The following is a 10,534-nucleotide window of genomic DNA, read 5'->3' as shown; positions in this document are numbered from 1 at the left end:
TGCCCCGCCCCCCCCCCCCCGGGGAGGACCACAAGTGGCCGAGTTTGGGGACAGTCTGTGCCCAGAAGGGGCCCCGACACCGCACCAGAGCGATAACTGGCGTAGGTTCACTAGTGTGCTTAGACGGACGAGGGACACTATTTCCCACCCCAAGTTTCATCACCCTTATCAAGAAGCCGAGCGTGTCCACCCATCCAGCGAATAACGCTGCCCGCCGGGAACGACCTGAGGCTGCGGCTCGTCCTGGTGGGCTTTCTGATTGGCTGCGGGGCTCTCCAGCCATTTTCCTTCCCTGGCCTCTGACTTTAATCCCCTTCGGAAAAATCCGTTTGCTTGAGGATGGCTTCCAGTACCAGCTACCCTCCGCAGTCCTGCCTCTGCCTTTCCTTTCCACGTCCTAGCCTCAGCTCCCTCCCTACTCCAAGAAAAAGCTCTCTGAAAGTCACTTATTTTCAGGTGCTAACACCGTCTTACAATATTTTCGTTCCCTTTTGGACGTACAGAATCATTCCTCTTTGCTTCCCAGGTATCATCTATTAACAAAGACTGCCCCTTCCTCTCCTTGATGCTACCACGTTAAGACCTTTCCAGGCTTTGCCACAAATAATTTCTCCGGTGATGCCTAAAAAATAAAACTCCCTGTATGCCCGTGACTGATTTTTTTAAAAATTAATATGGAGTCTGCTATAGTACCTGTTTTCAGGAAGAAAATGAAAAATAAGGCAGAAGAAACTTGCCAAGACCGAGGTAACACTACTTATGGGAAATATCTTTTAACAATGTTGCTGCTGAAATTAGTGTAACTAGGTAGTTAAATTCTTTTGTGCTTACACGATTAAACAAGGTTAAACGTGACAAAAAAATGGGGGGGGTGATTTACTGATTTACTGCATTACGGGACAAATCACTATGAAGCACCCAATGACAAACACTCGCATTGTAATACGGGGGTGGAGGCGGATCTTGCAGAATAAAACACGGAGTTGGACTCCTGAAATGTGTTGGCCAGGAGCTGCTTCCGAAGCTAGCGATCAAAACCCTGGTAACGAGTAACCGTGAGCGCCCCTTAAGCTCGAATCGGGTCTTTCTGGGTGTTTGCACATTTAAATAAATCTAACGATCTCCCCACAGCTCTGCAAACACTGATGTTCCCCGCCCGCCCCCCTCGCCTGGACTCCTCTCCCTCCCTCGCGTCTCGGCAATCCCTCCTGATTCTTTAGCCCGCCCCAGTTTTCTTCCCCAGAGTGACTCCACTGCCCTGAGCCCTGTGGTCCCTCTGGACCGTGCGGGAGGTCCTCCGCCACAGCCGCCTGTACACACCCCTTCGCCTTGTCACCTTCCCTTCGCTCCTCCCGTCTCAGTCAAGCTATCCTCCTTGGTTTCTGGCACGACCTGTTCATGTTTTCATCCCGGATCACACCTACACACCCAGAAGAAGTGGGGGGAGGGGTTAGCCGGGGAGGCCGCACGGGGAAAGGGGAAAGGATCTTGCTGGGAGAGCCCGGGACCAGCATGGCGCTGACCCTTGGACACCGCGGGCCCAGCCGAGGCCTGAAAGCCCAAAGCTTCGCTGGGGCGAGGGGCCGGGCGCTAGGGCGTGCAGGGAGGTGGTCGCGGCCGCCTTGTGTCTGGAATCCCGTCTTCCTCAGCTCCCGGAAGAGTGAGAAGCCTGCGCCTGCAGCCAACACAGGTCTTTATTCTAAACTTATGAAGGTCCCCCCACAGCGGCTGGGGACGCCGGAGAGTCGCCTCCCGACCCGAATCATCTGAAAATCCCCCGAGCTGGGCTCAGGGTTAAGTACTGGTTCCGAACTCCCGGCGCCAGCCTTGGCTGGTTGTGGTCTCGGGCTGCGGCCTCATTAGTATGAGCCTACGAGGGAAAAATTAAGACTTACCGGCAGGTTAATAAGCAGCCGGGCCGGGCGCAGGGTGACAGGGGCCTCCGTCGCCCTTTCCTGTATCCGCCCTCACACACACACCCCACCACCACCTTTTAAGGAACCTTTTGCTTTCACCGAGCATCGCCTTCTCTTCTGTTCCCGGTTGAAAGCTCCGTCACACGGTTATGCCTGGGTTAATGTTTTATAAGGGACTGGCTGCCCTCGTCTACCTGCCGAGCTTTCCTGACCTAATATCAGGGCTGAGCTCTCCAGTCAGCCTGCCCAGGACACCTTCGAAGCCCTGCTCATGGGTTTCACCTCCCGAAAAGCCCGGAGTGGGCTAGAGACCCCTCTCCTTGGACCCCCTCACCTTCTGCCTGCAGTGACGCACTCCTGCACCCCATTTCAGTTGGCGAGGGGGGTAAGCTGAGATTTCGTTTCTGCACTTGACCTACCGCAGAAAATTCGCAAATCCTTTGATTGTCTGTTTAAAATGAGGAGGAAACCAACTCCCTTTGCGGCAGGATTACAGTGGGAACAAGATCTAAAGATTCTCTTGTAATTCGGTGAGGCCGAGAGAACGGGGGTTTTGCAAAGGAGAAAAGGAGCTCTGGGAGGGAGGCGATAACTAAATCGGGTTTTAGACGAAAGGATTTTCCCCAGCTAAAGTGGCCAAAGACAAAAGAAAACATAATCTATTTTGGAAGATTTCCAAGATATGCCACATTAACCTTAGCAGATAAATTTTGCTTCTCCCTGCCCCCCTCTTCCCTTAAAGTCTGGTTTATCATATTTACATAAGTAGTATCAGAAGGGATGTATCTATCATGGATCTAAAGGGCTAGCTCACATTTCACGTGAAACCCCGGGCGAAGTTTCACTGTTGCTTTACCCTCAGTGCTCGGTTGAGCCATTTCCATTTAAATACCCCCTGACCCAAGGATTACCTCAATGGACTGACTGCACGGGTTTTGTAATTTCCTGAAAATGAGATTTCGATTTATAAAACAAGAAACCAATTAGTAACCAAATGAGGCGAACTAGATCCACTAAAATTGACCTAATCCCACAGGCACAATTTAGGCCCGTTCTTGGCGAATGAATGATGAGCCCCAGTCTAGCGTGAGCTCAAAGCATCATCCAGCTGTGTTATTGCAAGCAGCAAAAATAAATTGATCGAGCTTTTCCTTCGGAATGAATTTCATACCCTTGACAAAATGTAGATTACAGACCTGGCATCATCGCCTCCTTCACTCAGACAGGAAGAGGAGGAGGAAGAGAGCTTGTTCTACTGTTTTGTTTTTTTCTCCTTTAATAAATAAACACTATACGTGAATAGAAAGGTGTCCTCCTTGTTGTCGTTCCTGGGAACCTTCTCTTGGATGGATCGCGATGTGCCCTTTAGCCAGTATGGGGTTGCTGGGGGAGCTGTCCCATGACCTGGCGACAACTTAGTGACTGAGACGGGCAAAGCCCTCCGAGACCGCGCTCCTAACTTCTGGTCCCGGGGTGGGGGCGGGGGGACTTGTCTCAGCCACCTGGTTTTTCCACAGGGGCCTGTGCGTGCTCACTGAGAGCACACTGTCCAAACCTCCCAGCCCACAAGCAAGGGGCCTTCGTGTTAGGGATCCGGGAGCCTGGGCGGCTGGGCTCCTTGGGGAAGGTCGGGCGCGCTTAGCCGAGGCCGAGCGCCCGGAGCGGTCACTGGGCAGGAGGCCGCTTCGCTCACCGAGGCGCACCCACGCCTACCTCGGACGCCCGGCGCGGCCTTCTGGGCCACCTGGCGGGTGTGGCCGACCTTCCGAGGGCGTCGGTGGCCGCGCGGGGCCGGGCTTTATCCCGTGCGGCGGCCTGGCCCCCACAGTGCGTGTGTACCCTGCCCTCCCCTGCCTGCCTCTGCCGGGGGGGCGGGCGGGGGATCCGCTGAAGTTAGTGTGAATTTGGGGTGGAGACCGACGGTCGCAGCGCTGACTCTCCCTCTGCGCCCTCGTGGTGCCCCGGCCCCGAAGCTTGGGCTTCCCGGGCGGGGCCTAGCCCCGAGAGAACACGTACTGCAGGAACGAGGGACAGGCAAGGTTCGGCCAGGTGCCAACTAACCCGTGGGACGAACACGCATAAGGGGCTGACGGTAGTGCTGCGAGGCGGCAGAGAGCGTCAGGCGGTGTCCACTCAAGACTCCGGGCCTTCGAGGGTAGCCTGACGGGGCGTCCGAAGCCCTGCGAGGGCGAGGCGGACGGGTCTGCCCAGCGGCGCGGGCCTATCCCGCTTTTGTTCCACTTGGCGGTCGGGACTCGACAGACGCACAGCGGCCCCTCGGGCGGGATCTTGGCTTAAGTTTTAGACGAGGACCGGGCCTCGGGGCAGTGGCCCACGCAGGACGAGGGACGGCGGGCGCACGGGCGCAGAAGCCCTCGCGTCCCGGGAGGGAAGAGACCTGGGCTCGCGCGGGGAGTGACGAGACGCCGTGAGGAGGCCGCGAGCAGGCTCACCCTCGGCTGCGGCCACCGGGGGAAGGCGGGCGGGTCGCGGGCCACCGCCGCCGGGGGAGAATGGGCCGCACGGCGCCGACCTGGCCGGCCGGCCGCGGCCTACATCCTTCTCCCCTCTGCGTGCTGCGGGCCCTGCGGGAGGCGCGGCGGGGGCTTCGACGAGGTCGCTGTCCCCGGGCTGGTCCGAGCCACCGAGGTCGAGTGACTCCGCTCAGGAGCCGCCTGCCCGAGGGCGCTACCCTAGGAAGGAGCTTTATTCCTCAATTCTCACACACCGTTTTAGCGTTTTCTGATTCGCAGGCCCACTGCGAAATAATTGAGGATTCCCCGTTCCCACGAAAAATTTAAAATTCCGTGGATCAGAGACTGGCACTGGGTGAGCAGCTAAAATCATAAGGTTTTAGTTGGGTCTAAACCTCATTCTCTTGAGAAATACCTGAGCCGAAAGATAGAGAAATGAGGCGAGAATCCATAGGTTCGAATTCTGTGTCCACGTTTGTAGCTGCAAAAGCTGGAAGCTGCCAAGATCTCCCCAGAATTGAAAAATAACTCCCCTAGAAATCGGATTTGACCTCTGGAAATTTAGCCTGATTTTATCTTCAGACAGGTGATTGTACCCTGCCATATCTTATCATACCCTGTTTTTGTAGTTTCGTTGCTGTTGTTGTTGTTATTGGTTTTATTAGTGATCATTCCCCTTTCAAAAAAAGTACTTTTTTCATTGATCTGATCTATAATTTCTAGCACATAAATCTGCCTTGCAAATGCTCTGCACGGAGTTTAGTTCTGCACTCTACATTTTAAGTCAACATCAAAACTGGAATTAAAGAGAGAAAACCAGCGTGGAGCGTAAACTGTGCTTGAAGGCGTTTAAATGAGAAAAACTTCTGTAAGAAAATAAACATGGAAACCTAATGCTCAATCATTTCCCCAAGCAGCAAGAAAAACAGCCTTAAATCACCCATCCACGTGGGAAATGGGACCTCTTTTTCTCTTTCAGTTCTTGGCCTCAAAAAAATATAAGGCGATTAAGGATTTCAGTCTTGAGGTTACTATTACAGAAAGTGTCTGTGGAGGTTTGTTTTACCATCCTTGTCCTTCCAGCCTTTGTAGAAACTCTCTTTCATACACAGCTACTAATTTCAATTCTGTCGTTATTTTTATTTTCCCAGGACACCTTGACAATGAAATAGTAGTGATGTTACCAAGATTCTGAATGGCCATAGATTTGAAAACATCTTATCCTTTCAAAGGTTATTCTGCAAGCCACTACGCCCCCAGTCAAAGCTATATTATATCTAAATAACAAATATATATATTTTAGTTGAATTTATCCTTTTTTGCACCCAGAAAAGTCATATCATCACTTTTTTTATCCTGCCTTTTTGGTTTTGATAACACCAAAGACATACATATCTAAATGTGCCAATTTTTTCCTTGCAAGGCTATTTTAGAATAGAATATGTTACCACTTGGGAGATATGCAATTCTAATGATTTCTAATGACAGTAATTGTACCAGAGTTTTTGTTTTTGTTTTTACTATGAAATCTCCAATCTAATGCTTTATTCCTAATTATTCCGAGCACCCATAGCCCATTCATCTGTTCCCTCTCTCTCTCATTTTCCCCTCAACAGCTCAATTTTATCTACTCAGATAAATAAAAGCTGAAGTTTGCTCCCAGACAAGGAATCTGCTATCCTAGGGGGGGAAAACTGTATTCAGCAAATGAGGGGGGAGAGAATTAAGGATTTTTAATTTTCTTTTACATATAAGTATGGAAAGATTTCTGTTTTAAGTCTTTTAGAATTACAGGGTATTAAAAATAAAATGTAATATGAGCAAAAACAGTGGAGTTTTACAGTCATTTTTATGCCTGTAACTAAGATGTCACCAGATTTAGAAGTATTTTAGATTATATACCTTGCATACTCCATGTTACATATGATAGCAGGCTTAGCATGATGAAATAGCTACTTTCATCCCACCCTTAAAATTTTACTGAAGACCTACTATGTGCTAAGATGGTGTTAAGACAGATATGAACTTCATTTCAAACAAATTCTTTCCCATTTCTCAGCACTAAAAAAGTTTACCCCCATATAAAGTGCTCAGTTTCCCCCACTGCCATGGACCCACTCTTGTTCCCCCTTCTGCTGTCAGTCAACAGCTGAACCCAAACTTCGCACCCTCTGCAGGTTGTGCTTGGTTCTGCGGGCTTGTGATTATTTCACTCCTTTTGAAAACTGTTGGTTTTACTGTTTGTTGCTGTTATCCTTTAATATTTTAAAGGGCTGTGCCTAGGGTTTTGGACTTTTGAAGCTAATCTATCCTCAAAATTAAAACCTCATCCCTAGGAACCAGCTGTCCGGATGACCCTGTCTAACTCACCCGGTGGAGGCTACGGGTGAGTTATGAGCTCAACAGTAGCTGGGGAAATAAATGATGTGCCCGGAGTTCACACATCGTCCATCCCCTCCTCCCAATAAACCCACACGCATCCACAGAAGAAGGGAGAGGAAGGAGGGGCCCGGGGCCCAGAGCTCCGAAGGAAGGTGAGTGGGGCTGCAGAAAGCACAGTCGCCTTTAAAGTAGCCACAGGGGACCGGCCTGGGCACCAAGGGGACTCCAGCCGGAGTTTTCACCGGCGCTCTTTTTAAAAATAACGAGAAGTTGGCTAAGAGAGTTTACTTTTCCTATTTATTTATCACGCAATTTATAATTTGTGGGGTCAGCACTTAATTAAAGAAGAAATCTTGCTCTCTTTAAAACAAAACAACGAGAATCAGCCCGATTCCCTCCGGCCGCGCCTGCCCGGGGTCTGCACGACACAAACGAGGCCCTGGCCTGGCGACTGCCCGGGCGCTCTGTCCCTCTCTGTGCCCGCCGGGGAAGCCGACCCTCTATTCTCTTCCTCCGCGATTACTCGCAGCCTCACAAGCAGCACCATATGCTTCTTCTGATCAAACAGCGAGCGACATCGGCACCGATAATTGACGAGACCCGCTAGAAATCACGCAGAAAGGGAGCCCACTGAGACCGCAGGGGCTGACAAATCACTGCTAATAATCCTGTTAGGAACAGAGCGGCCAGCGGAGTTCGCAATAGCTTTATTTTTATAAAGTAGGCGCTGACAGTATGAAGACAACGAGATCTCTTTTTTAAACAGAAGGCAATGCAGCATAATAGTAATTTTCCCACCAGCAATTCTCAGCACAGTTTGAATGGGAAATATGGTTTTTAATATATGTTCCCCCTCCTTTTTCTCTTTCTCTCTTTTTAAAACTTTTCAGGTATGTTAGGTTTTGATTCCTCTCTTCCTGTGGTTTCGAGGCTCAAATGAGATTGTTCAAGGAACTGCTTTAAGACAAAATGACCACACTACTATTTATAGTTTTGGGGTAAAACCGAACTATAATTGGAAAGTTTTCCTTTAGTGCCCCTGACTAATTTGGGGGCATGTTTTGCAAGATTTTGATTCAGATAATAACTTTTAGTCAAGATGAAGCAAAGTGAAACTCAAAGCCCAATAATGATTATGATTATCCCGCCCCCATTTCCTTAAAAGAAAACAACAAACATCCAAAATCAATAATAACATAAACCTCTCTTTGTCACATAAGAAGTTCTGGTTTGTAAGTACACAGGCTTCCTTCTCCTGGTTCTCTACATTTACAAAGCCTCCTCTCCCAGCAAAGACATATCTAAAATATTTTTTTAAATGTTTATGTGTTATTTGAATGTGGGTAAAGGAAAGGATGGGGAAATAGAAGAGTCCTTCCCCTAGGGAGTATAAATGGTTTTATACAGGACAGTGTTCTATCAAGGCTACTCTGTCCTCACACAATGAACCTTGATAATCTAAATACACATTTTAAACCATGTCAAAAGCTCAGCTATTCTAACTTCTAGGCCTTATGAGACAATTTTCCCAGGGATCCATTTCCCAACCTACCACCTAGAAGATATTTTCTGAGAGGGCTAGCGATCTTAATTCAATCTTATATCTTAGAGAAAATATCAAGCCCAGAGTTGCAAATCACCAAGTCCCAGAGTTAGTTTTGGAATCTGTGAACATCTCAACAACTCAGAAAAAAATGTGCTAGAAGCAGTCAAGAGACTGGGTAAATTCAGGACATATTTGTTCATGAATATGCCTGCTCTTCATCTGCAGGATTACTGACATATAGAGAAATTATTATCTGCCTTAGCTAGCTCTATGTACCTGGGTGTATCTAGACGTAACAAAAATACAAGAAGTTAGAGATGTTCCTGCTCTCTGCTAGATACAATTCTAACAAGAGGAATAAAAAAAGAAAGTCATGTTTGGATTAGTAGTACTTTCAACTGAGCTCAGTATCTAAGTGTTGACAAAAGCACTGTTGAGCTGCTTCCCAATCAAACATATGATGGACTGAAGAGAAAGTATTAATGGGGAAGTAGAAAGAGCCACGGAAAGGCAACAGAAATTCTAAATGCAGAGAGGTCCTTAGTTAAGCAGCCATGCTAAACTTCCCTTCGCAGAGAGTGTGTGTGTAAGTATGAATGTACTTCTCTGCCCAGTGGCGTAGGCTCATTCACTGGCAGATCCCGTGCCCCTTCTGCCTTTGAAATTCCATCTGGGCAAAGTCACTTACCTTCTGGGAACACTACTCTCATTTTGAGATAGCTGGTGGTGAGCCTGATTATGGATGCTTTGTCCAGCTGCGAGGTGATAGCCGAGGGTAAAGGCAGTAATTTAGCCAGTTCATAAAATTCACTGTTTTCCTTCTCCCTCCTAGTCCGGGCAGCATTTTTGGACTTCTCTTTCATCGTGTCTCGTTCCCCCTTTCTTCTTACAACATAAGTTCCACAGATTCATCCAAAACCAAAAGTAAACTTTCAATTAGAGATCATATTTGGCAAAAATATAAAGCATACTTTGAATGACGAGACTGAAGTCTTTGCTTCAGTGTTTTGATGGCAGTAAAAGACCAACGCGGCGAACAGAAAATTTTTTCTTTAAAAATATGGGATGCGAGTAGAGGAAAATTGCTGATCCACCGCTAGGCGATCTGGGCAATCCTAGGCGTCGCTGGGTATCAAATGCCGGCGGGACCTCCGAGGAGCTGGCCTTTTCTTCGGTTCCGCGCTGCGAACCCCGGTTCTCGGGAAATCGACATAATAATCCCCGACGTTTGCTTTCAGTCCCGCGGCCCTTAGGGCGGCTCCGAGCCGCTTTGGGAAGAACAGGAACGCCGGACAACACTTTCAGGCCACTGTGAAGACAACAGCATCAGAGCGTAAGAGATCTGCGGCTCCACAATCACTCGCGCGCTCGCCCCAATTCTGAAAAATGGCCGGGAAGGGCCTCAGCGCGCCTCAGCTTTCCTCGCCGGGCTCAGTGTTTTGGTTGGTTGGTCGGGTGGTTGGTTAAGATTTGGAGAAATCAGCAGCGAGACTGAGTCCCCTGCAAATAACGCTCCCATTCTCTCACCCCCGTCAGACACATTCTCCAGCCCCCTGGGAAATTGCCCAAACAACAAAACGCAGATTTTGCAAGACCCTTAGGAGCCCCTCAGCTGCCGGTCCCCGTGCCCCCGCCCAGGCCAGGCGCAAGTCCCAGGAAGGCAGGTTTCCGCAAATCACAATTCCTCCACAGCGCTCGGGCACCTTTCCGTCCCCTCACTTTGGCAGGCCCGGAACTTGGCTCTCTAACTTGGGTCTCAAGTCTCGGGGATTCCTCAAAATGTAGCACTTAAACATCAAGTCCCTCAGGACTGCCGAGGAGGCGACCCAGCGCTCTCCCTGCCCAGCAGGGGCGGCAACACGCCGGGCACGGCTGCGCCAGGTTAACAGGTGGCACATTCGCGACAGCCCCTCGCAGGCACCGGGGGGCGGGAGGCTCCCGGCCTCTCCCCCTCCGCCGTAGAGCTGCGGGCGCCGATGGGCGGGCGCAGGGCGTGTTCCGCTTCACCTACCTTCAGTCCCCGCTGGCAGCAAAGCGTGCGCAGGCGCCCACCTCTTAATTGCACTCATGCCTACCGTCCAACTAAGCCTCTCCTCGGGCCTCTCTGCTTCCCACCCGCAGAGAGGAGCAGAGCGTGCCCTGGCTCTCCTTTTCTTGGTCATGAATTGGGGGAGGGGTGCGTGGCAGAAGGAGGGGGATGCGGGCTTTGGGACGGG

At 49.9% G+C, this 10,534-nt stretch overlaps 1 protein-coding gene across 1 annotated transcript in view; it reads right to left on the bottom strand.

The window, feature by feature from the left end:
* The window catches only part of SIM1 (SIM bHLH transcription factor 1), a 69,466-nt gene extending 60,088 nt beyond the window's left edge, over positions 1-9,378 (bottom strand). The window contains exon 1 of the mRNA XM_007469887.1: positions 9,007-9,378. Within this exon, the coding sequence (XP_007469949.1) occupies positions 9,007-9,181 (175 nt within the window). The 5' untranslated portion in view covers positions 9,182-9,378. The remainder of the gene's footprint in view (positions 1-9,006) is intronic.
* Positions 9,379-10,534: the final 1,156 nt, after the last annotated feature.

This window comes from Lipotes vexillifer, unplaced genomic scaffold (assembly GCF_000442215.2).
Source record: "Lipotes vexillifer unplaced genomic scaffold, Lipotes_vexillifer_v1.1 scaffold2083, whole genome shotgun sequence".
Lineage (NCBI taxonomy): Eukaryota > Metazoa > Chordata > Mammalia > Artiodactyla > Lipotidae > Lipotes > Lipotes vexillifer.
The sequence above is the reverse complement of the archived record's forward strand: the minus strand, read 5'-3'. Positions and strand labels throughout refer to the sequence as shown.